A 27421-nucleotide genomic window follows, 5' to 3' on the forward strand; every position below is an offset into this window, starting at 1 on the left:
GGAAGAGACATTGCAGAACCAGACTCAGCATCTCTGCCAGCAGCAAGCAGGAAGAGACCTAGCAGACCCAGCATCACCAAACAACATCTGCAATCAGCATGCAGGAAGAGACCTAGCAGAACCAGACCCAGCATCACCCAACACACATCTGCAATCAGCAAGCAGGAAGACACCTAGCAGAACCAGACCCAGCATCACCAAACACACATCTGCCATCAGCGAGCAGGAAGAGACCTAGCAGAACCAGACCCAGCATCACCAAACACACATCTGCAATCAGCGAGCAGGAAGAGACCTAGCAGAACCAGACCCAGCATGACCAAACACACATCTGCAATCAGCGAGCGGGAAGAGACCTAGCAGAACCAGACCCAGCATCACCCAACACACATCTGCCATCAGCGAGCAGGAAGAGACCTAGCAGAACCAGACCCAGCATCACCCAACACACATCTGCCATCAGCGAGCAGGAAGAGACCTAGCAGAACCAGACCCAGCATGACCAAACACACATCTGCAATCAGCGAGCGGGAAGAGACCTTGCGGAACCAGACTCAGCATCTCTGCCAGCAGCGAGCAGGATAAGACCTAGCAGACCCAGCATCACCAAACACAATATCTGCCATCACCAAGCAGGAAGAGACCTAGCAGAACTAGACCCAGCATCACAAAGCACAACATCTGCCATCAGCGAGCAGGAAGAGACCTAGCAGAACTTGACCCAGCATCACCAAGCACAACATCTGCCATCAGCGAGCAGGAAGAGACCTAGCAGAACCAGACCAAGCATCACAAAGCACAACATCTGCCATCAGCGAGCAGGAAGAGACCTAGCAGAACCAGACCAAGCACAACATCTGCCATCAGCGAGCAGGAAGAGACCTAGCAGAACCAGACCCAGCACTCGCATAGGGCTCACGTCAAAGTGGCCCACTGGTCCCAGCGAGGTACCCTAGCACTCCAGAGTCCGAGTCCACCGTAGGTTCACCCCTCCAAGACTCCCCGACGTCACCTGCAGCCTCTGCACGGAGATCCCCCTCCAATTGTGAGTGGCCCTGTAAGGTGAAATCCGACCTCAAAAGGCACCCCTGTATCCAGTCCCTCTGCACCATCTCTATCAGCAGCAAGCAAGAACAGATTTAGCAAAACCAGACCCAGCAGGACCAAACACAACATCTGCCATCAGCGAACAGGAAGAGACCTAGCAGAACCAGACCCAGCATCACCAAGCACAACATCTGCCATCAGCGAGCAGGAAGAGACCTAGCAGAACCAGACCCAGCATCACCAAACACTCATCTGCAATCAGCGAGCAGGAAAAGACCTAGCAGAACCAGACCCAGCATCACCAAACACACATCTGCAATCAGCGAGCAGGAAGAGACCTAGCAGAACCAGACCCAGCATCACCAAACACACATCTGCAATCAGCGAGCAGGTAGAGACCAAGCAGAACCAGACCCAGCACCTCTGCCAGCAGTGAGAAGGACCAGAACCCGCATCACAACCGGCAACAACCAGACCAGACCCAGCAGGGCCAGACACATTATCTCTGTCAGCAGCAAGCAAGAAGAGTTCTAGTAAAACAAGACCCAGCAGCACCAAACACAACATCTGCCATCAGCGAGTAGGAAGAGACCTAGCAGAACCAGAACCACCACTCGCCTAGGGCTCAAGTCAAAGTGGCCCACTGGTCCCAGCGAGGTACCCTAGCACTCCAGAGTCCGAGTCCACCGTAGGTTCACCCCTCCAAGACTCCCCGACGTCACCTGCAGCCTCTGCACGGAGATCACCCTCCAATTGCGAGTGGCCCTGTAAGGTGAAATCCGACATCAAAAAAGGCACCCCTGTATCCAGTCTCTCTGCACCCTGGAGAAGAGGGCCTAAGGTGCACCTACATCCCCGAGCACTCCAACTTACCTGCCCAGCTGTTGGTTCCTCCCAGAACACTTACTGGACCGAGCATGCAGTCAAAACCCCAAACCGGCAACCTCCTTAAGATTGCATTGGGCTCAGTACCCGGCACCCGGCCGCCCCTGTGCAGCTAACGGTGAGAGGACTTGGAGCCAACCTGAGACCCCCTTTGCCCCGACGTTAACCCTCGGAGCTTGGCTCCCAAGACCGAGTGGCCTGCCCGTGAGCTGTCCCCAACCGAAGTTCCCACTAGCCCCATTGGCTAACATTGGGACTCTGCAACTGGCCGCCCCAGTGCCGCTGGTGGTGCAATTTGATTGTCCCACTGGACCTTGGGGGATTTTGGTCCCAACCCCGAAAACTCATACTTGTAAGTCATTTACTTAACTGTGAACCGTTAACACTCTTCTTCCCCCATCGGAACCAATGTTATGAGTTTTGTTCCTTAGAAATGTTGCGTTGAGCTGTTGTTTTGTATGAAAGAAAAGTAACTATGCTTTAACTTAAGAACTGTCGCACTTTCCTGTAAGTGACATGGTCTAGTGTTTGATATCTTGGCATATCACATCAGATATATAATGTAACTGAAAAGTAATCCAAGAGTAATCAAAAATAATCTTTCTGTATTTTGTACTGTTTTAAAAGTAATATAAATCTGTAAAGATTGCATTGCTGTGGACAGTCTTGCATTTGAAAGTGTTTCTTACTTGCCTGTGCCAAGTCCTGCATTGGTCTACCAAATAAAACCAAAGTATACATTTTTATACTTACCTAATTGATCTTGATTCTGTCTCCGAGTGTGTGCCATCAGCCTTGATTGAGTGAATACAATATATGCTTAACAGACCCTCCAGATAAGCCTAACTGCTTGCCTACACTACCACAAAGAGCGCTATTAGTACATGTCAAATTTAGCCTCCGCTATACCTCTGGGAACTCCCTGGACTTTCTGTACACTATACCTTACTTTGGTATAGTATATACAGACCCAACACCCTACAACCACAGACACCAACTTCAACAAACTCCTTGAACGAATTGACATCGGCATCACGCAGTTAATCTTAGACTCCGCGCACAGAGCAGGACATACACTGGACCCCATCTTCACATCCAGCAACAGAATCAGATACGGCCACACCATGCAACTCACCTGGTCCGATTATTCCATGGTACACTTCACCATCAGCCTCCCCACGCCCACGAAGACAACCGCCGACCACCCTCACCACATGGGAACTCAGCACATCGAACATTACGTCCTTAATTAACTCTATTCACTCAGGAGAGCCCACCGACGAGTGCTCTCCAACTCTTCAACCCCAGAAGCGCCGTGATTAGCCAACAGCTCACCACCATCCTCAACATCTCCATCGCCACAGCCACCTTCCCCGATGCCTGGAAACACAGAGGTCAGACCCTGTCCTCAAGAAACCCTCCGCAGACCCCAGGGACCTCCAAAACGACTGCCCCATTTTTCTTATCCAGTGTCCCGCCAAATATCTGGAGAAGGCCAACAACCTCCAAAGCGTAGAACACCTGGAGACAAACAACCTGCTAGTTCCCTCCCAATCAGGATTAAGAGCCAACCACAGCACGAGACAGCCCTGATCGCCATGACAGACATCGGCATCCTACTCGACTGAAGTGAATCAGTCGCCCTGATCTTGCTCGACCTTTCCACAGCCTTTGACGCCATATCCCACCACACTCATCAACCACCTGCACCAGATCGGAAGCAAAGACAATGCTCTTAGATGAATGGCATCTTTCCTTAGGGGACACTCCCAAAGAATCCGTCTCCAACCCTTCACCTCAGCGCCCAAGAGCACCATCTGCGGCATTCCGCAAGGTTCATCCCTCAGTCCCACCCTCTTCAACACGTACATGATACTGCTATAAGACATCGTCAGAACCCAGGACATCAACATAATTTCGTATGCCAACGACAGCCAGCTCGCCCTCGAACTCTCAGCAGATCCCACTAGAACAAAAAACAAGTTCTACAACTGCATGAAAAACGTCTCAGCCTGGATGAAGGAGAACTGCCTAATGCTCAACAAGATCAAGACCGAAATGCTGATTTTCCGCAGCCACACCTCCCTCTGGAACGACTCCTGGGGGTCAACGGAACTTGGACCTACCCCCACCCCAAAGGACCAGGCACGTAACCTCAGCATCCTCCTGGACAGCGAACGCTCCATTAAACGGCAGGTCAATGACATCTTCTCGGCTTGCTTTCACAAACTCCACAGAATCTTCACATGGCTTCCCATCACCACCAGGAAAACGGTGACGCAGGCCCTCCCCACCAGCTGTCTGGACTACGGTAACGCACTCTATGCAGACATCACCAGCGAACTCTTGCGAAGACTCCAGACAATCCAGAACATAACAGCCAGGCTGATCCTCAACCTGCCCAAAATGACCCAGATCTCCCAGCACCTGAGAGACCGCCATTGGCTCCCCATCCAGAAAAGATGCCAATTCAAGCTTCTGGCAAGCGCCTACAAAGTCCTCCATGACCAAGGACCGGCCCTCATGAACCACCACCTGAACTTCCACCAACCATCCAGAAACCTCTGCTCCGCTCATCCAGAAACCTCTGCTCCGCTCATCCAGACGCCTCTGCTCCGCTCATCCAGACGCCTCTGCTCCGCTCATCCAGACGCCTCTGCTCCGCTCATCCAGACGCCTCTGCTCCGCTCATCCAGACGCCTCTGCTCCGCTCATCCAGACGCCTCTGCTCCGCTCATCCAGGCACCGCACAACCGGAGGACGATCCTTCTCCCACCTTGCCACCAAATCCTGGAAGGCGCTTCCCCTCCACCTTCGAACATCACCCTAGTTGACACACTTAAGAAGGGCCTCAAGACCTGGCTCTTCGGCTGAGACCAGCAGCCCGGAACATGGATACCTTCACGGGTGATAAGCTGCACTATACAAGCAGTGATTGATTGATAGGAGAGAACACTGCTGTATATCTGCACCGCACCCTTGCCTAATAAACAAAGCTACCCCGGGGAAGACAATGCAGCCAGGTTTCCGCAAAGCACACGTTCTTAGGGCACAGACTTCCACAGAGAAAGAGAAGGCAGCTGTGTTTCTGCACAGCACCTGTGCCCAGTGCCCAGACCCCTTTCCCAGGGGAAGACAAGGCAGCTGTGTTTCGGCACAGCACCTGTGCCCAGTGCCCAGACCCCTTTCCCAGGGGAAGAGAAGGCAGCTGTGTTTCGGCATATCGCAGCCCTGCCTAGTGCAGACCTCTCGGAGGACAGAGAATGGGGCTTTGTTGGGAATCACCCTGCCTAGAGTACATCTCTTCCACTTGCCGCTGTGCTGCTTCTCCTTGAGCACAGACATAATTCCCTGAGGGAAGAGAATGCAGCGTTGTTTCAGCACACCACCCCTGCCCGGTGCACAGATCTCCCCAAGGAAGAGAAAGCTGCTTTCTTTGTGCACAGAGGTTCTAGTCCCTGCAGTCCCATACCAACAAACTGCATCACGTCTTGGCAAAAACACAAGAAAATACCAAAGAGTTGGTATAATCTGAGCACCCACAATGCAGTGCCAGGGACCAGACATACCCGCTGTTCCTCAGTTCTCATTATCTTGAGGCAACGTGACGCAAATTAACTTTTTACACTGAAATTCTACACAGATGAACGGAAGACAGTTAAAAATCAATCAGCGGGAGAACCTGAATCCAAGACAAAAGGAATTTCCTGCCGTGGAGAACAGGATGAGCGGTGATGCACAAAGGAAGATGCAGTGTAGGGGCCAAGGACAGAGGACAGGAAGGGCTTTGGTGCCAAGGCCAGGGTGGGCTGTGGTGTACACAGGGAGATAAACTGCAGATGCCGATGTGTGGGGGCAAGAAATGAACATAATGCCAAAAAGAGTTCACTATCTGTGTTTATCAGGCGGGGATGTCCCCAGAAGTGGGATAAGGTTTGGGGGGCCTGGAATAAATTCAGAGGGGAAATATGTGACCCTCCGCCACTGACACAAGATGAATCTTCGGACTCGGACTGATGGGGAGACTCCGGGGCTGAAGGGGTCTGAGACTGCTGCAGGCGTTGCGGCATTGCGTTGCTCTGGGACCCATTTGTATATTGCTACATGGTGCATGTTATTGACAGAAATGCTGGGAAGCGTGCTGCTCCAAGTGTCTTGTTGGTATGTTTACAAGAAAATTAATAAAAATGTTTTACAAAAAGAGTTCACTAGTCTCCTCATGCCCAGGTGCTCCACACCCCTGTATAATGGGGGGTTCCTCACAACTAGAAGCTTCTCACCCCTGTACCCAGGGGGCTCCTCACTGTAGGAGAGTAGGGTCTGCTTTCTATGTTCACCCCCACTTTTTGCTTTTGCTTCACTGGTTTTCGACTTAGATGTGGCTGTCGGCCTGCTAATCAGACCCACAGCCCAGCTGTTCTCTCTCTAAACTAATACTACGTACTTTAGGTGCATAACCCAATTGGATAGGATCACCTTATTGGCCCCTGTACAGTGTACCTTAGGTACCCAGGGCAGAGGTGTACCCTAGGCCTACCAGGGGCTGCAGCATGTATTATGCCACCCCTGGCCTGGCCTTCCATTATGACACAATTGGCTGATCACTCAGCTGGGGCAAGATCGTGTAATCACCCCTTGCTTAGGTGTAGTATTCCTATACCTACCCTATATATAGACACATGTGTACCTATCAGCCACTCCTATGGCAGGCCTTAACAATCCTGGAGGCAGAGTGCTTGGTAACATGTGAGATGGTGCTCTAGCATGAGCTGAGCCTGTCTGCAGCTTTCGGAACCAAGTCCTTATAACTGTTCTATGATATAGCCTACCATATACTCTTAAAGTACCTTATAATCTTAAACGGTTACGGTAACTATGGTTTGGCTTTATCGAAACATGTCGTGTAAGGTGTCTAACACTTTGGAATAATACCCCCATACCATTTCTGGCAATGAGGATATTATTCCCCCTTCTAGAGGGAGAAGACATGATAAATCCTACTTACCCGGTTAAAGTTAACCAGAGCCCCAGCATCACAAAATGGATGCTGCTGCCACAGACACAAGTCTGACCTCCTGCTGCTGGGAGTCCTTCCAGCGAGGGTGGCTTGGACAATAGGTTTCCTGCCTTGGGAGGTGCGAGCACCACCCCAGACAGGCCTTAGTGTATTGGGGCAGGGAGGGTTGAATGAAACTAGACACTGCCTGGGGCACACAGGGTGTCCCATGCATAGTCCAGTTCAAACCGGTGCTGGGGCACTCCAGCCCCAGCTCTGGCGCGAAACTGGACAAAGGAAAGCGGGTGTAGCCACTCCCCTTCCTGGTCCCACCCATAGGAGGGACCTTGCAGGTAGCCCAGCCCACTAGCCCAGTATATTAGTAGCTAGTTGGGCCCTGCTAAATTAGATTAACCCGAATCTGCAACTTGAACAGAAACTCTGGACCTTCGACATTCGACCTCAGGAAGAAGACTGAAGAAATCTCCCTTGTGGCCAAGGAGTGACCACCCTGGGCAACCAGGCACCATCCAGCGACCGCTGCTTGCTTTGCGACTGAATCCTACGAGGGACGACTGCAGAGACTGACCAGCGCCGAGACTTCCAGACACCTCTGACCCAGATCCACATCTCCAGCGAAGCTGAAACCCGTGGAGGCGACGAGGGACGTGGGACCGGCGACTTGGGAAAAGTGGCTAGTACCTGACTAGCGCGACTTCCGAGGCTCCCTCGAGGCTGTGCTTGGGGAATTGAGAAGCCCCAACCCCGAGCACCATCTGCAAAGAAGACCAGCTCCCCACACTTCACGCGTTCTGCGTGGGGCCCTTCTGCACCTGTGTTGCTCGACGTGTTGTCTGGTTGCTGGCCCGTTGGCTAGTAACCTCTGCAACGACGAACCTTGAATTTCACCTTGCTGGTCCGGCTCCTCCAGACTGGCACCCGCTCCTCTGTAAAAGAGAAGCACCCCAGACCTTCCTGGTCTGCACCAGAAGCAAGTCCTCCATCCTGCGTGGGTTCCGCTTGCCAAGGCTTGTTGGGTCCTGACTCGACTGCGACGCCGCTGACTGCAAGAGCCTTCGTGGGACAGCTCACCTCCTGGTCCTGGTCGTCCTCGACGTCTCCTGGTACCCGTGGCTGCTGCGACAAGCTTCACCTCTTCACCTGCATCATCACGACATCGCCTGGTTCCTTCCCGGCTCCTGGCTGGTGACCTAGACTCTGTCCCTTCTGCTTGCAGGTTCCTTCCTTCTTGATCCCCACCTTGGGATCCACTGGACACTCTTCACTGACTGCCTGTCAGCAACTTTCCTTCAGGCATCCATAGAAGTCCACGACGAAACCAGACGCAAGTTCACACCTATGCACCCGCAGCCCGTGGGCTAGGTAACTTGAGTACTCCGGTGCTCACAAGGGTAGTGACTATCCTAGGGTCTAGTTTCCGAGTCTCGACTTCCTAGCTATACCAGAAGTGTCCTAAAACTGCTTATTTCTAACTGCTAATGATTCTATCGACTTTTACGCATTACGCGTGAGTGTTTCCACTCTCCCGTGGGCCTCCCACTTCCTAACTGTTGCTAGTGTAGTGTAGCCCCAGCGATTCCCTAGGCCTAGGCCTATCCTGTATTCATGACAGTGGTCCTTATACCACTTACTTAGTATATGGTTTGCGTGGCCCCTAGGGCCTAACTGTATTACTTACCTGTGTGACTTATGTATGCTTAAATAAGACTGTGTTGTACTTACCTCGAATCTGATAAAGAGTGCTGAGGGTTTGACTAGAATAAATACATTCTATTTTTATATATATCTGTTGTGGTGTCCTTTCATTTGGTATTCAAGGGGTTACATATGGTATAACAGCTGGCTTCACATGCCATACAGAGTTTAGCCTAAGACTGCTCTTGTCCATGCTACCACTAGGATAGCTGGTCTATAATGTTGACTTTACAACCAATCACCATAAGGGTTGTTTGGACTGATACAAGGTGTACACTAGAACTAGTGACATCATACATCAGGCCAACTTCTCACACCCACCCTGTTCCCGGGGGCTCCTCACTCCCAGGAGCTCCTCACCCCTGTACCTGGGGGACTCCTCACCACTGTACCCAGGGGCTCCTCACTCCCAGGACCTCTTAATCGCTACACCCAGGGGTTCCTCACACCTAGGAGACTCTCACACCTAAACCCAGGGGGGCTCCTCACCCTGTACCCAGGGCAGACCCTCCAGCGTTTCGCGAACTTGAGAGCCGCAAAAGTATCACAAAATCAGCTGAGGATTGTGATGATCGCAATATTTATCTTTTCAGCTACAAAATGCTGCGCAGCCCTGCAGGACATGCATTCAGCGTGCATTTTCTGGTGTGTGGCTCGGTATGTGGATTCAGAGCTGCGCGCGCTTCACAGAATGAAAGGAAAGCAATACTGTAGAAGGAAGAGACAAGAAAACAAAAGTAAAATTTCACTAGCAAACTCTGTAAAGTGGTGCTCGTGTGTACGAGTGTGAATAAAACCTATCTGGCCACTTGGTCTTGTTTTATTTATTTCACAGATTCATGCGAGTGACCCTGGCTAAAATTGCCCTGTGGTTCTGGTCTCCTGTGTAAAAGTGCTCGAGCCCTGGAGAGTATGGAGCGGTGGGGGCGAGTCCAGGGCCCTTTTCATAATTGGGCCTTAATGCCATCGGCACATTACATATGATCACAGGGTCTCCTACCGGCCCAAGGCTCTGACCGAATCATTTCACCATGCAAGTTAGAATGAAAGAAAAGTTTGAAAAATGTACGAAATGCTGCCAAAAAGGAACAAAATGTATCATTTTTCTCTCTTGATTCATTTTAATTGGGTGAATGCAGATGACAGCTATGAATATCAGAATCTCGAATCACCATGTATGTCCTCTGGCTACACAGCTTCGAGGAGGTACTCTTCTTTCCAAGTTTTTCCTTTCGGGAAAGATCTTGTTTCCCATGCGCTGTATTTATACTTAAACCTACAGTGCCCTCTCACATGTGTTCATTTGAACAGCTTTGCATGTTTACCATTAACATACATGTGATGAAATATATATATGTGTGCTGCTACATATACAGTAAATTTAATGTACATTTGTTTTATTGTAAAATGTGGCAGTGGATCCCGCCATGTCCTGCTGAGGTGTGCGATTCGTAAAGTACTGAAAGACAAGCCAAGTCAATCTGTGAAATAAGCTGCACTCGTGGGCAATATTAATGAAAGTGGCTTTGTGGTGCGTGAAGACAGCCAGGCATTACTCAAAGTGACATTCTGAAACCCCCCCATTGTTGGTGGTGCCAGGGTGGTTAACAGCCCTAGTAGTGGATGATGTCACAATGAGTCGCGATTGTCGAATCAGACTTGGTCAAATAAAGCAACATTCTGATGACCTCATTGTTAGTGCATCAATGGTTAATGGCTCAAGGTGTGTGTGATGTCATAATGGGTCTCTCTTGTGGAACCAGATCCTCACACCATGTACCCAGGAGGATCCCTACCCCTGTACCCAGGGGATCTCCACCCCCTGTACCCAGGGGATCCTCACACAGAGGAGCTGCTCACCCCTGGACCCTGGGGGATCCTCAGCCCTTTAACCTGGGGGATCCTCAGCTCTTTAACCTGGGGGATCCTCACACCCTGTACCCAGGGGGATCCTCACACCCTGTACCCAGGGGGATCCTCACACCCTGTACCCAGGTGGATCCTCACACCCTGTACCCAGGGGGATCCTCACACCCTGTACCCAGGGGGATCCTCACACAGAGGAGCTGCTCACCTCTGGACCCTGGGGGACCCTCACCCCTTTAACCTGGGGGATCCTCAGCCCTTTAACCTGGGGGATCCTCACACCCTGTACCCAGGGGGATCCTCACACCCTGTACCCAGGGGGATCCTCACACCCTGTACCCAGGGGGATCCTCACACCCTGTACCCAGGGGGATCCTCACACAGAGGAGCTACACACCCCTGGACCTTGGGGGATCCTCAGCCCTTTAACCTGGGGGATCCTCTGCCCTTTACCCTGGGGGATCCTCACACTGTACCCTGGGGATTACCACCCCTGTACCCTGGGGATTACCACCCCTGTACCCTGGGGATCCTCACACCCTGTACCCAGGGGAATCCCCACCCCTGTACCCTGGGGAGCCTCACACAGAGGAGCTGCTCACCCCTGGACCTTTGGGGATCCTCAGCCCTTTAACCTGGGGGATCCTCAGCCCTTTACCCTGGAGGAATCCTCACACCATGTACCCAGGGGGATCCTCACACACTGTACCCTGGGGGATCCTCACACACTGTACCCAGGGGGATCCTCACACAGTGTACCCAGGGGAATCCCCACCCCTGTACCCTGGGGAGCCTCACACAGAGGAGCTGCTCACCCCTGGACCTTGGGGGATCCTCAGCCCTTTAACCTGGGGGATCCTCAGCCCTTTAACCTGGGGGAATCCTCACACCATGTACCCAGGGGGATCCTCACACACTGTACCCTGGGGGATCCTCACACACTGTACCCAGGGGGATCCTCACACAGTGTACCCTGGGGATTACCACCCCTGTACCCTGGGGATCCTCACACCCTGTACCCAGGGGAATCCCCACCCCTGTACCCTGGGGAGCCTCACACAGAGGAGCTGCTCACCCCTGGACCTTGGGGGATCCTCAGCCCTTTAACCTGGGGGATCCTCAGCCCTTTAACCTGGGGGATCCTCACACCCTGTACCCAGGGGGATCCTCACACCCTGTACCCAGGGGGATCCTCACACCCTGTACCCTGGGGGATCCCGACACCCTGTACCCAGGGGATCCTCACACAGAGAAGCTGCTCACCCCTGGACCCTGGGACATCCTCAGCCCTTTAACCTGGGGGATCCTCATCCCTGGAGATCCCCACCCATGACCCCTGGGGGATCCTCACCCCTTGACCCTGGGGGATCCTGGACCCTGAGAGTTCTTCATTCCCAGAAGCTCCTCATACCACAGCCACTCACACACAGGGTCTCCTCACCCCACAGTAATGTACCTGTTAGGAGCCTGCTCTGAGCGCTGACAGCAGCTCCCCCAGTGCCCAGGCTTCGGAGGGCCCCTGTGGACGGTCCTTCTAGGCTCGGGAACCCCCTCCGGCCTCCAGCTGCCCCAACACCGAGCACCACAGGCCGGAGAATAAAATAAGCACTATCACCCGTCAAAAGAAGTCGAGAGCACGCCGCGCCCACACAACGACAACAGCAATGAACAAAAGCGAAACTCATCCCTAACCTAGAGTGCTACGGCTCGCACTGCGGCCTCCTGAATACGGCTGCAGTGTCATATTAATCAGCGGGCAGTAGAGTACCCAGAATCGCGGTGCCTGCGAACCTGTCGGGGCGGCGGTGTACGTGCCGCCTCCCTCCATATATAATGTTTGTGAATTACCGGACTCGGGCCTGCTCTCTAGTGCCGCACTGATCAATAATAGATAATGGGGTCTGGCCTTGAAAAGAAGCCAAATGTGTATTTCAATACTGCATGGCAGCTCACTTAGACTGAGATACCCTCCGACCCAATCCAAGATGGCCGCATTTAAGGATCCCAGCTCTTTGTCCCTCTTCCATGCGCACCGCTCTTTTCTCTGCACTCTAGCACGGAGCGGTGTGGGCGGGCTCTTTAAGTTCTCCTCCAATGAGAGAGGCGGGTAGCTAGATCCTGACGGGATGTGCAGCTTCCGCTATATTTGTTTTATACAAGAGGCAGACAAGTCAACAAGAAAAGTAGGGCAGTCACGGAGGGGCAGCTTGGGGGGGGGGGGGGGGGGCAGAGGGGCATTACAGGGACCGGGGTAGATCATGAGAAGCCTTTGATAGCGCGTGGGCGTTTAGTCTGGTTGACTGTACAGCTTTGGTGACTTTATGTGATCAACTTTAAAGAGTTTTAGGCAGTTAAGCAGTGGGAAGCTCCGCCCACATTCTTTGATTGGGTAAAAGTTGTGTCCTTCCACAGAACAATTGCAACCCCACCATACAGCTGGAACTATTTTTTTTTATCTAGCTGCATTAGGTAACAACAGTACGGTGCCCAGAGAACGCTCACTAAAATGCAGAAAGCAGTGCTTAATTTGTGCCCGTGTTTTCTGGTGCTTGGCACCGGTACTTCATTTTAAAGACCAGCACTTATTAATGAGAGCACACCACATGCCGGCACTCAGCACAGAACCACTATTTTGCAATACATTGTAATAAAAACATGATAAAACTTGCATTTCCAAGACGCCCCTACAGCACGAGATGACCATCAATAGTCCATAATATCACTCTTTTTTAAGTTTGATAATAAGTATGAAATGGTGGCACTCCCGTTTGGTAGCAGTGACAGAAGGGGTGGGTGGTGCGCACAAACAGAATACATTGGGCCCAGGCACATACAATTTTACAAATTAAGCATTTGCAGAAACTATCACGTTTATAATGGGATGGAGCTTAAACTTTCACACATGGCACTGGCGCTCTTAAAGTGTCTTAGATAAGTAGACAATGTATGGTGTTTTTTTTTCTGGCAGCAGAACATCCATATTCCCCTTTCTATCATTTACTTTGGGCTTGAGAGTACAGTTGTGTACTTGAGAGCAGTAGGACGCCCAGGGCTGGAAGAACCACATGCATCTTAGGTCTGCTTCAACAGCACAACTGTCTTCAACTGTAAAGAGCTTTCCAAGTACTACTGAGAGAGGGGCTTAGGCTCCGCCCACAGGCCGGTTTCTCTACCATAGAAGGTTTGATTGGTCCAAAGTTGTACTCTCCCACTAAAAAGAGTGCTTGTATTGCAATTTGGTTTGTGGCGACGCTTATACTCAATAAACCAGGACTTAGTTGGGTATGATGGCAAGCCAATGATCCTGGCTGTAGTCCTGATCCTGTTTTTTAGGTCTCGCCTGACCCAGCACATGCGCTGGTCTGGCGAGACTTTTTGAGAGGGCTCCAAAAAGTGCTACCAGGCCAGCCTGGAGCTACAGTGCATGTGCGCGGGCGCCGCGATTACTTTCACTTTCGCGGCCGCACGGCCGCTCTGATGTTTGATCGCGATCACTTGCACGGCCGCTTGGCATAGCTAATAGGTCTCGCTTTTGGGACCTTATAAGTATTTAGTTATGCAACTGTTGCATGGCTAAACACTTATAAGGTCCCAAAGGCGAGACCTATTGGCTATGCCAATGCTTGTTCCTGAAATGTTATGTAAAAGGCAGTAGGCATGATGTAGTTTTTGTGAAAAGCACATGTTAAAGTGATTTCGCATTTGAAGGTGGATTGATATTACTCTAGATTAAAGCCTACAGATACGTATTTGTTACATGGAATGTCACAAATTACAATAGTAGGCAAAGGTTTTGCTGTTCTTTACCTCCCTCTGACAAACCACACATATATATATACGATTTTCACTGTGAGAAGCCTTTTTTAGCGTTCTTAAGCGCGATAGTATTTTGCTTTGCCTACTGAAATTTTGTATATATTTGTAATTTTATGATGTGTGCCTGATGGCTACCTTGTGGGAAAGCTTACACTCAGTACAGTAGGGTTGCGTTGGTTATAATGATGCGCCAATGATAACACCTACGTGCGTGATGAGTGTGCAGGGAAACGTTATGCCAGATGCTATAGGCCAGGTGTGTTTATTATGAAAAGTTATGACAGAGGCAATAGGCTTAGCTTATTTATTGTGAACAGCATTTGTTAAAGCCAATAGGCCTCTAATAGTGGATTATTATCACTTAATTTTACTGACTGCAGACTGATATTCGGTTACATGATAAGTGTTTTGGTGTTGGTCACCCGCTCTGACGAATCCAGGGAGCAGAAGATTGTTACTGTGATGATTCTATGTGGGCCCTATTGTGAAGCGTTGTGTATTGTTTCTATACATATTTATAAATATGCATGATGGTTGCTAGTTTATGTGCACTTCAATAAGCATATATTGTAAAGCCAATTGTAAAGGATATATGTCTTATTGGTTCACTGGGAAAAGTTATGCCAGATTCCTTAGGAGTGATCTTTTTATAATAAAAAGTCATGACAAAGCAAGTAGGCCTGAGTTATGTATTGTGAAAAACATTTGTTAAAGACATGTTGCAGGTGCGGCGAGTTGCACACCAGAGATGAGACAGGATGTCTTTTCTACAAGCTTTGTTTATTGGGCCAGGTGCCAACTTCTCAAATCTAGGATAAACTAAAGGTGTATTGAGCTTGAGTGGAAGAACTAATACAATAAGACAATGGTTGGGTCATTTTCCTTCAGTCACTTACCCTCTGGTTATAGTTTTATTTTTTCTACCTGGTAGTATTCTGAATTGTGATATAATGGCCATCTTCTCTTTCCCTTTAGGCTTTCCCAGGCAGACTGGTACTTGAAGCTCTCACCCTGAGAGGAAGAAGAAAAAATTATCGGGTTAGTGGACTTCATCCCCTCTCCTTCTTTCTCTGGCCTTAATCTTCTCCTGGGCTTTGCTTGTATTTTTCTCTGCCTTGCTAGCATTTCCACTCGTGCCATTTTTCCCATTCCTGCCATGCTTTTCATTACTCTTCTTTGGGGTTTTTCGGGGAGCCGTTTCTGTCATTGGTCTTTTACTCCCTCTCACTTTTTTTTGAAACCGTTTATTACAGAATCCAAAAAATATACAAAGATGGGCCTACAACCTTCAGGCCGGCCGCTAGCAAACAGAAGGAGCATATAATACAGACAGTAGAACGCACGCTGCGGCAGAAGGGAATTCACAGGAGTTGAAAGAGGCGTTGGCAGCCACACCATCCGGACCCCACACGACGGTTTCATTTTTATATAAATAACAACAAAAAACAAGTCCACAAGGCAACCCACAGTCGGAAACAACAGCATGTGCTCCCCTAGGGGGGGGACCCCACCGATCCATAGGAATATCGAGGGGGGAATAGGTCAGGACGGGGACTACGTAAACTCATTGCCCAGAACCGGGAAGACAAACAGGCTAAGGAGACGGGGCCGGTGACGGATCAGGCAGTAGCGGCGGGGTACAGATTCCCCCACGGTAGGCGTTCCAGGGGCCCCATACTTTCACCCATGTCCCAGGCTTACCTCTCGCAACATACACCACCTTTTCCCGAAACATACACCAATCCATGTTGTCCTTCCACGCCGAGACAGTCGGCGACCTCTGGGAACCCCACAGTTGCGCAATGTCACGTTTGGCCACCATATATCCCAGAGTCGCCCACCACGTCTGCGGCACTGAGTAGTCGGTCGGCTCCCATACATTCAAAAGACATCTCCTCGCCTCAGGCAACAGCGGCACATGCGTAACTACCTGCAAAACCTCATGCACACCACGCCAGAATCGCACCACCTCCGGGCATTCCCACAAAATATGGAGAAAGGTCCCCAAAGAACCACACCCACGCTTACACAACCCGTCCACAGCATAGCCCATACGCATCAGCCTCGGCCCCGTAACATAGACCCTATGGAGTATCTTGAGCTGGACGAAGCGAAGGCGGGCCGGTATGACCACCTCTTTCGGGGAGGCCACCGCAGACACCCAGTCCTCTTCATCCAGCTCCAATCCATCAGCCCCCCACGCCTCACGAAGGCCGGCCAGCAGTCCCGAACGGTCATTGATGAGCTTTTTGTAAATTAATGAAATCGTGCCGTCCGGGACATGCCCATCTAGCACTCTATCCTCCAGAGGGGAGTACTCCGGGATGGAGGCAACGTCCGGAAATACGGAGCACAACGCATGACGGATCTGCATATATCGAAAGTACTCCCTGTCCTGCAGCTGGAATTCTGTCTGCAGCACATCAAACGTTTTGAATCCCCCCCTCGTCCAGAGATCGCCCACCCTGCTGATGCCTATCATGTCCCACTTCTCAAAGCCCTTCGAGGTCCACAGGGAGCCCAGCCGCTCAGATGCGTATAGTGGCGTCGCCCGGGTCAAGCGATCCTTCCACCCCATCGCCACGTTAGCCGTGTGCCACACCCGTACCATGACCCTCGTGGGGCCCGTCAGCCGCGCGTCATGCGAGCTAGAATAAAGCGCCCGATTATAGTCACCACCCGGCAGTAACATTTTATCCATCTCAAAGGCCGGGTTTAGGGCGGGCCCGTAAAGGCCGTGATTGATCGCAGCCAGCTGGGAGGCCCAGTAATATCGCTTGATATCTGGGAGGGCAACCCCCCCGTCGTACCACGGGAGCGTCACCTTCGCCAGGGCGATACGCGGCCTACCCTCCCAGAACAGTCGGCGCTGCAAACTCTCCACCTCGCGAAAGTAGCGCGCCGGGACAACGTCCATTGTATTCTGCAAAGCGTACAGGAAACGTGGCAGCGACATCATCTTAAACAATGCCGCCCGGCCGAGCGGCGAGAGCGGCAAGCGCCTCCAACGCGCGACGTCCTCCTTCAGGCGCTGGAGGGGGGGAAGCAAGTTCTGTTTATATCGGGCCTCCGCGTCCAGGGTAATGAAGACACCCAGGTACCTAAATCCCCGCGGGGCGATCTGGATAGGACAACCCCGCGGAAGGATAGGATCCTCCCCAGAGAGGACATACACACACGATTTAGCCCAGTTGATGACCAGGCCGGAGTTGAGGCCAAATGAGTGCAATACATCAACCAGTACTATCAGTGATTTACGTGGGGAAGCCAGGTACAGAAGAATATCATCAGCGTAAAGAGATACGCGGTCCTCATACTCGGGGGTCCATCGGAGACCACGAATAGAAGGATGCCACCGCAGCCACTCCGCCAGGGGCTCCAAGGCAAGCGCGAAGAGGAGCGGTGATAATGGGCAGCCCTGCCGCGTGCCCCTGCCCAGCTCAAACGGAGCCGACACTCTACCGTTCACAACCACCTGCGCCAGCGGTCCAGAGTACAACAATTTCACCCAACCGATGAATCCCGGGCCAAACCCAAACTTCGCCAGTGTCGCCCAAATATATGGCCACTCAAGTGTGTCAAACGCCATAGTGGCGTCCAGGGATGCCAAAATGGCCGGTTCCCGTATAAACGGGACACGCGCGAGCACCCCATGCAAGCGCCGCAGGTTAAGCGCAGTGTTGCGATGAGGGATAAAGCCGGACTGATCCTGGTGAATCAAATCGCACACCACGCCAACCAGCCGATTAGCCAACACCTTGGCGAGAATTTTGGGCTCCGCATTCAGCAGCGAAATAGGCCGGTAGGACGTGACCCGGTCCCGCGGCCTCCCCTCCTTGTGAATAACCACGATAGTAGCCAGACGCTGGTCTAGCGGGAGGGAACCCGCCGAACGGGCCGCGAGGAACATCGCACGGAGATGCTGGTGCCAGCGTATCCGGTCGCAGCTTGTACAATTCGATGGGAAGACCATTAGGACCCATGGCATTGCCGGAAGCGACCGAGCGTATGGCGAGGGCAATTTCCTCAGAGGTTGGGGCGGCGTCCAACAGCACTCTGTCCTCCTCCGAAAGGGAAGGCAGCGCGATATCCCTAAGCAGGGCATGGGAATCCTCTTCCGAGCGGGAGGACACCGGGGAATACACCCCACGGAAATATTCTGCAAAGCAATCGACAATTTCTTCCGGTTCAGTGACACACACACCATCCAGTTTCTCAATCGACGGGACAACTCGACTCGCTCTCTCCTTTTTATCCAGCCACGCAATCAATTTCCCAGCCTTATCACCCACATCATACAGTCTCCCCTGTTGCTCTCTACTGAGGCCCCTGGCCGCCTCCGTGACGAGGGCCTTATAGGCCGCCTGCTTGAGTCGGAGAACATGTAATTTGTCATCCGTCACCCCACATTCGAGGTCGCCCTCCAACTCAGTTATTTCAGTTTCAACACGGGTCACCTCCTCCCGCTCGCACCTCCGGGAATGGGAAATAAGGGACAGGGCATCCCCCCGAATCACCGTCTTAAATGCCTCCCATAGCGAGACCGCCGATGACACCGACCCCACATTATCGTCAAAATATCGCTTAAGGGACTTAACCAACTCTGCGCGAATGGTGGGGTCACGCAGGTACCAGGGATTAATCGGGACCACCCTACCCTCTCCCCTCGGGAGAATATCGAAGTGCAATAAGAGCGGGGAGTGGTCTGAAATACCCCGCGCCAAATGGCGCACCTCCCCGATCCTCCCCGCATGCGCCGCCGGCACCAGGACATAGTCTAGTCTTGATAGACTGCCATGGGCCCCGGAATGAAAAGTGTACTGTTTCTGTGTAGGGTGTTTCAAACGCCAACAATCCACCAGCCCCAAGGTATCCAAGAGGCCAGACAACCACGCTTGGGCACGGGGGAGATCCCTAGGGGGGTGACGGTCCTCAGTTCCGGAAACCACAGCGTTAAAATCCCCCCCAACCACCAGAATCCCCTCCGGAAGGCCAAGGAGGAGGCGCCCCAGATCCGCAAAGGTGGTCGTCTGCAACCCTGGCGGGACATAGACAGAAACAAAAATAATCACTCTGCCCTCCATTCTACCCACCAGAACCGTGTAACGTCCCCTGTCATCATGGAGCACCTCATCAACTTCCAACGGGAGCGAGGTCTTGGCCATGATGCCCACACCCCTTGAACCAGACGTGAAGCCCGAATGGGCCAGGAGGCGGTAGCCCCGTCGGTTCATAGCACGAAAGGAGTTGCCAATGAGGTGCGTCTCCTGCAGAAAAACTATGTCAGGTGAAATTCGTTTCAGGAACTGCAGGACCACACCTCGTTTTATCCTGTCCCCCAGTCCATTAACGTTCCAGGACAAAAGACTCAGTCCCCTACCCCCCATCATAAACGAAAGCAATCACTCGTCCCCCCGAGAGCACTTTGAGAATAGCACGACGATACTTTTGCCTTGTGGTACAAATGAACAACACCCCACCCCAACCCAACCGCCCCAACAAAACTCCCCCCTCCCTGCACCCCTGCAGGAGCCCAAACAGCCCCCCCAACTTGCAGTGTGCCTGTCGCCCCTATATAGTTGAAACTAGGTAAACCCCCTAGAGGAGGAAAGAGTACCCCTTCGAGACCCCGCACCACCTACAAAGGAGGGAGAACGAGTACAAAAAACGAGAGACCCTAAGCTTGGCCGAAAGCGGCAGCATCTTCGTCCAGAGTGAGTCCCAGTATCAGCACCTCAGTCCCGGTCCAGTGGGCCTTCTCCTCCCGCAGCCCCCCCCCGCCATCCCGATCCCGACCCCCAGACAAAGTGTCCAGCCAGTCCCCGGCCGTTTCAGGACGGTCAAAAAAGTGAGTGCGACCATCCACCTCCACCCGCAGCCTGGCCGGGAAGAGCATGGCGTATTTTAAGTTCATGTCCCGAAGCCGCCGCTTGACGACCAAGAAGCTCAGTCTCTGCTTCTGGACCGCTTGGGTGAAGTCAGGATAAAAGTTCACCTCCATGTTCTCCAGCTTAATCGGCCCTTGCAGTCTGGAGGCTTGCAGAATCGCATCCCTGTCCCGAAAATTAAAAATACGGGCAATAAGAGGCCGCGGAGGGGCTCCGACCTTCGGCCTTCCCCCGGGAACTCTATGAGCCCTCTCCACGGCAAAAAATGTACTCAGTCCCCGAGGCTGGAGATGGGTAGTGATCAGGTCCTCCACAAAAAGATCCGCCGCCGACTCCTCCCGTCCCTCAGGTACTCCGATGATGCGGATATTATTCCTCCGGGCCCGGCTCTCGGAATCCTCCAGGCGCCGATCCATGAGCGCACTCGCCTGACGAAGCCGGTGTACCTCCGTTTGAAGGGCCGCCACCTCAGTCGTGAGGCCCGACGCGGTGTGGGCCAAAGAATCGACCCGGTCGTTAGTCTTCGAGAGATCAGCTCTCACCAGGTTGACATCAACGAGGACCGCGTCGATTTTATGCGCTAAAGTGTCAAACCGCTGGCCCACCGAGGCCTTCATCTCAGCAATGGCGCCCATGACGTCTTGCAGAGTCAGATCTGTGGGCAAATCCGGGGCATCCGGGGGGCACTCAGAGGACTTGTGCGGTCCACCGGGAGATCCCTTCGGGAGGGTGTAGCGGTCCATGATGTTGGCCTGATGTGCGGCGCCACGCCGGGTCGACTTGGCCTTCAACCGATCTCCATCTTGTTTCGTGGCCATCGTCGCGGGTCTCACACCCTCACCAGCCACGCAGTAAAAAACAAGCAATCAAGGCCACGAGCTCCGGGGGGCCACCCCAGGATGGCGGAGCGGGCCACAGCAGGCAGGCAGGCAGGGTCTCCCAGCGAGGCCACCCCAACACAAAGAGCGCCGCGATCCCACTTGCAAAGACAGCAAGGGGGCGCGAAAGTGAAAGTGAAAGTGCGGGGTACGCGACTCGCCAGGCCCAGCCCGCCGTTGTTGTTCACTTTGCCACCGGGTCGCCCCCAAACGCGAATCCGGGGTCAGGAGAGAAGTAGGCCGCAAACTTCAATCGGTGCTCACTCCTGCACCCGAGGTCCGATTCGAAAACGGGAAACGGGTACCACCTCGGCTCAGGCTCACCGACACAGTCCCCTCAACCGATGCAGGATGAAGACAGGATAAACGTAGGAGGTTGCGGAGGTCCTCGGGAGCCTCGCACCTACACGGCCATCTTGGTTGCGCGCTAGGCTCCTCCCCCCTCTCACTCCTTGTTATGTTTTCCCCAGGTGGATTCTGGCATTATATCTCTCATTTCCCCACAGAAGTTTAGAATTTCTTTTAAAACAAAGGAAACGAAAAGGCACACTTACTACCTCATGACAACTGCTGGAGGTGCCTAGAACCTGGTAGCATTAAGATCAATAGGGTCAACCTGTATCCCTCGGAATCTGGGTTAATAGTTATAAAGCTACAAGTGGTTCAGTTGGGTAAGTACCACGGGGTACTGCTTCAGAACCTGATTATTTCTTTCACAATCAATAGTGAACTTTTATAAATGTACCACACCTCAGTAAGTTTTTATCAAAAATATATATTTATTAACTGATTTATTTTTCTATTTTTCTCGCCAATTGTGCATACAGTTTTATACAAAAAGATAATACTAATGGAGGCTGTCGGACACGTAAAACACAATAACAAAATACACAGACAATTCAATGGGTGACTGTGGTGACATATAGTGCAAATGGGTGACCTTTCAAATTCAAACAATGAACAAGACAATAACATAAATTCTCTGTCTTTTTCAGGTCTTTCACTTTAGCTAGTCCTATTTCTTAAATTAATTGCTATAGTGAGACAGGACATGAGATGGTTGTATGTCGACGTTTCGACCCTGTGTATATATATATGTGTTTATAGATACATCAAGTAGGGTCTTCTTCAGGACCAAAGAAGGATGTGCGACAAGCCCCTGGTGGTTGGGAATTCACAAGAATAAATCGATTAACTCCTCCGAGCCCATAAGGAGCTCTTATTCAAGGATCATCAATCAACCAGCTGTTCAAACTTTAGCTGTGTACCCCTCTGTATGTGCTCGTCAGCCTCCAGGGGGTAGTGGGTTCAAAGTATTAGTAGTATTCAGTACTTAGAGATCGTCATGTATTGATGCCAAAGTCCATCAGTGCTTGCTTCCAAAACCTCCTTAAATACTGTATTCTCGAGTGTCTCTCACCAACTCGTGACCACCGGGCCATCCTCATGATGCACAGGTTGACCCCAAACTGAGAAGGGAAATGGGGGGCACTGGCCATTATGCTGCACTGACGACTAGAACCCAGCAGGGCCCAGAAACATTTGGCTGTCATACTATTGCTGAAGTGATCTACGTTGCCCAAATACCTGTATTGAGATTGCCGGGATAACCTGAAAGGGATCTACTAACTGGAACAGTGAACTAATGTACTAGTGCACTGGTGTGTTGACAGTAGAGTGGGTGACAGACTAGGGGTAGGGATATAGGAGCTTAGCCCTCTGTGTGAGCACTCTGTCAGCAGTGTCTTGTATTTACAAATATTCTTTATCTCTTCCTTTTTGTTTTCACCTTGACCCCATAGTCTAGTCTGTTGTTCTGGACATGTTGTATTGTAAAACAATAATGAATGATTAGAAAATAAAATAAAACAAAGGAAACAGTTTGCACTTGTTTTCTATGTTGAGACTACTTTAGTTCCTTTTAGTCAAGTTACACTTTCCACATTTACGCAATAGTACATTTCCACTTCCTGAGGCTGGATTTCTCAGTAGTGTTACCATCTCCCTTTTTAGTGCTTCGGCGCTGTACTGCAGCTCAGCCCTGCACTCTTGCACCCATATGGGTGAGCCGCGTTCCTACGGGAATGTGATGAGAGCTAAATCCCGGTCTGGTCCTTTCCTGGAATGGGAGCACTCGGCCATCGGTGTTTGCCTCCCTCTTCACTGCCTCTGTCTATGTTCACGGTCATTCTCATGTCTCCCTGTGTGTTGAGGGTCTCTTTCGCCCCATTTCTCCTTTTCCCTTGTGGTGTCCTCCCGCTACCTTTGCACGTTCTTTTTCCTTTCCACTCTTGCAGCAGTCCTCACAATCAGCATTGCGTTGGCTTTCTGGAAGGCGCCACCAGAGAGTCTAGCTTAATTTGTTTTGATCCTCTTTCGGTTCTTCCCATCTCCCTTCTCTGTTTTTATCTCACTTTCCTCACTTTCGTCTTATTGTTCCCTAGGTGCTGTTGTACTTCAGACCTCCCACCAAAGCGAGAAGATCTCCTGCCTGTCAGGTAAGTCTCCCCTCTCCCTTCAAGCCAGAAGGTTTTTACAGCCGGGTTGTTATTACACTGTACAAAAGCTTGTAGGCAATAATTTTGTTGAATCCTGCAGATTACCATAACTGGCAAGGATTTTGGTGGTGACGCACCTGAACAAATACAAATGGCATTACTTAATAGGGTCTGTTAGCAGGGATCTTATATTGTATTGACAACTGTAATTTTGTACATATTTGTAATGTTATTACCGTGTAACTGATGGTTATGTGAATGCTTATGCCCAGCAGAGCAGGTCTGAGCTGGTTAGGGTGAAATGCCACTGACAAGGGTCATCTGCCCGATTGTTTAATGAGAAATTTTATGATAAAGACAGTTTGAGAAGTTCTGTCAAATCAAGTGGCCCAACGTGCTTATTGTGAAAAGCATGTGTCCAAGGCAATACGCTTTTAAGGGTGGATCGTTATGACGCTGTGCTAAAGCCTGTAAGCGGGGATTTTGTGGGGGTGTTCGATATTCACATAATTAGCTTTCATGTAATTATGCCAAATTTTGAAAAAATTGCGTGTCCTACAGATCCATCCTTTAGCACTACATTTTATCGCAGAATCCGCCCTCTTGTCAATTGTTAACTCAAGGACGGATATTGTACTAAAAAAGTGCAAAAAATGCAAGAAAACAAACAGCCACTTGCATTTTGGTTGTTTGTGTTGTTTCTGCGCTTTAATTTTGCTAAGAACAGCGCTGTAATCCCGCAACATGGTACAATAGTGTAACTTCTAGTGTTTCACGTAACATGCGTAGCACTGAATTCCCAAGGTTACACGCATCACGCCTTTATGGTTTAAATTTTTCCTGGGCCTACTGTTTTGTTATACAGAATCTCGTAGATTATCATAGTAGGCGACAGCTTTGTTGACCCACACGAACAAACAATGTGGATAGAAAATGTGTACTATAATAATCCTTATTAGGCTCTATTCGTAGGGATTTCATATTGTTTTGACAACTGTAATGCTGTAGTTATTTGTAATTTTACTCTGTTATACCTGATGGATGCTATGTGGGAAATCTTACAACCAAAACAGTAGGTCTGAGTTGGTTATGGTGACAAGCTAATCTTAAAGGTTATATGCCTGATTGTTAATAATGAAAGTTTCAGTTACGGCAGTAGGCTTGAAATGTTGATTGTGGAAAGCACCAGTTAAAGCCACTAGGTATTTAAAGGTGGATTATTACTACTCTGTATAGAGCCTAGAGATAGGTATTTTGTTACATGAAATCTCACAATTACCTTTGCAAGGAAGGATTTTGGTGTTGGTTTGCCCCGCTGACAAACCCTAGGCGTCCAAGATGTCCACTGTCACAATTCTTCCTAAAATCTCTTTGGAAGGTCTGACAGTCTTAGCTATCTGCCAGGATCTTGTAATACAAAAGCATGAAATAACACATACATTCATATACATTAGTACATACCCATAGATATATCGAGGGCCTTTGGGTCCTCCCTCCTCTGCCATTGGTCTGTCGGAGTGTAATGTACACTCTGCTTCCATCCTCTACAGTATGCCGCGTACTGCCTGGGGCAATGGTTCAGTTCACATCAGTGATTGATTCTCTTGTCCTGTGAATGACAGCAGGGTCTGATCACATGTGCACATCCAATTGAATATTCATGTGCTTCAGTCGCAGGGCTTGTTATCCAGTCCTTTCATTTTCAATTTTCTCCTTTTGTTTCCTTGCTTTGCATCTTGTTATTTTTTTTTCTTCTTGAGAGGCTATTGCAGCTTTCAAGGCAATGCTAACGGGTCGCTTGCTTGCCGCTCATTCCATCTACAGTTTGCCACATTCCACATGGTCCCTTTCTCTAAACCAGGGAACCATTATGGAATGCTCTTGTCCACAGAGTAGCATTGTTTAACCATTCCAAAATGGCCAACTCGTTGTTTATAAATGTGGCGCGATGTTGGAACTTTAAAGCAAAAATTAGAATATGTACAGTACTTTTGCAAGATTGACACCCGCTGCTATATTTTGTTATTGCATTTGCGCTCTGTGTTTTTTTAGACTGCAGCATGTTATTTTTTAATTTATATTCTTTTAAGTTATCTTGTATTCGTTGTTAAATAATTTTTTTAACCATGGTTGTGTCAGAAGGTGAAAGGAAGAAACAGTCTATGTATGAATGAACGGACTCATGAGGGGTAGAGAGTGCATGTGTGATGACGTATTGAGTGCCAAAAGCATCAGTTACAAAAATGCTTTTTAATTCATAAGCCAGACCTACTGGCATTGCCAATTCTTGTTTTGTATAGTGCTAACTACCCCCGACAAGGCGCTGAAGTGGAGGGATTGCGTGCCACTCTATGGGATCCCATTGGTAGAAAATTAGCCATGTATAAGGGTTACAGCTTGCCATGCACTTTGCAATATGCACCGTAAGCAAGTTTATTGTGAAATTCCTTAAGTGTGCAAGTTCAGTTGTTTTCTGCTTTTAGTCCTGACGTTAAGCAAAACCTTTGGATTTGACTAAAAGTCTATGTATAATGTGCTTACTATGAATTCTATGCATCATATTCGCATAGGAGCTTTCAGCGAGCTCCCTTCATCCGTTGGTTGCTTATGGTGTCTTTCACATTCTTCAGGCTACAGACATTGAATCGTCAAACTTTTTAAAGTAAAGAGAACGGTGATTCACGCATACTTGGATTGCTAGAAGGACGTCATGCAGATCGGCATTCCATGGTCATGCACGATGTAAATTTATAAATGTGATATTTGTATAGCGCAGTCCTAGCCAAGAGACAGCCGAGCGTTGTACAGGGGGAAAGGCAAACGTGTAGTCAACAAGAGGTTGGAGAGGTCACTGGTATCTGGGGCCAGGAAGGTACTGTTACTGCACTGTAATGTAGCTTTCCTTACAGAGGTGCGGCTAATGCTGTATCCTAAATTAGAGCAGCGTTGAGGCGGTCCCATTGGATACAGGGATGTTGTGTGAGATGCTGGGTGCATAGAAGGAGAGGCCTGCTGCCTCGTTTGTCTTTGTTACACTTCTTTGTCTTCAGTTTGATGGTGTCCTGGGTCTGGTTTTAAGAACACAACCAGGTATGGTGAGTGTAATACGGGCATCTCGGAAGACGAGACTTCCGTGCCCTTCAAGATGGCACCCAGATCGGAACAGCAAGAGAAGGAGGTTAGCGTACCAAACACGCCGGCCGACGCAGGACTGACGGACTGACTGATGAAAAGGTGTGCAGAGTAGAGACGGAGGAGGACAGCAAAGCGGCAAAAGGTCGGGACCAGTGCCAGTGGGAGAGCCGGGAGGCGAAAGGAACCGGTGGAGCCTTGAAAAGGAAGAACCGAAGGGCCAGGGGCCACCTGCCAACATCGCCTCTGTATCCGGACGTCCCCAGGACAAGCAGGACGCCGAGATACCCCACGCTACGGTCCCAGAGGACCGTAGCTTCAGGCAAGTGCCCTTCCTTCAATTTTGGAAAACGTTGGCTGGGAGGGGATAAAAGGGGGGGGGGACGGCCTACATAAGTCGGGCACTAGTTAAGACCGCTCTTCCCCCTCACGTCCCCATTCCCTCACAGACCGTGGTGATAGTCTGCTCAGGTAAAGCGTCAGCAGAACCTATATATAAAAAAGTAAGCAATAGGACTGACCGGTGGTTGTTTTGTGTTTCTTTGCTTTCTTCCGGGGACACCAAGCAAACCAGGGACCCACCAAGGAGCTGAAGGGAAGCTACCTGAAGAAGGGAGACCTGTGGAGTGGCTACCGGACCTGTTATGTTTTTTTGTTCTTTGTTCGTTTCTGGACACCCTCGTACATTTAGACTGTGTC

General features: G+C 50.6%; 2 protein-coding genes across 6 annotated transcripts in view; one reads left to right on the forward strand and one right to left on the reverse strand.

Annotated features, from left to right (window-relative positions):
* The window catches only part of LRRC8A (leucine rich repeat containing 8 VRAC subunit A), a 93895-nt gene extending 81792 nt beyond the window's left edge, over nt 1-12103 (reverse strand). The window contains exon 1 of the mRNA XM_085614044.1: nt 11967-12103. The gene's annotated coding sequence lies outside the window, so the exon portion shown is untranslated. The remainder of the gene's footprint in view (nt 1-11966) is intronic.
* A 511-nt stretch (nt 12104-12614) lies between these two features.
* The window catches only part of KYAT1 (kynurenine aminotransferase 1), a 412259-nt gene continuing 397452 nt past the window's right edge, over nt 12615-27421 (forward strand). For 2 of the 5 annotated variants that reach the window (XR_014965464.1, XM_085614045.1), the window contains exons 1-3: nt 12615-12693; nt 15302-15364; nt 23537-23590. Coding sequence is in view for 1 of the 5 variants with exons in the window: in XM_085614045.1 (XP_085470171.1) it covers nt 12637-12693; nt 15302-15364; nt 23537-23590 (174 nt within the window). In the remaining 4 variants the exon portion in view is untranslated. Of the gene's footprint in view, nt 12694-13534; nt 13692-15301; nt 15365-23536; nt 23591-27421 lie in introns of those variants that run through there. The other 3 variants (XM_085614051.1, XM_085614046.1, XM_085614050.1) reach the window with 2 other exon arrangements.

This window comes from Triturus cristatus, chromosome 1_2 (genome assembly GCF_964204655.1).
Source record: "Triturus cristatus chromosome 1_2, aTriCri1.1, whole genome shotgun sequence".
Lineage (NCBI taxonomy): Eukaryota > Metazoa > Chordata > Amphibia > Caudata > Salamandridae > Triturus > Triturus cristatus.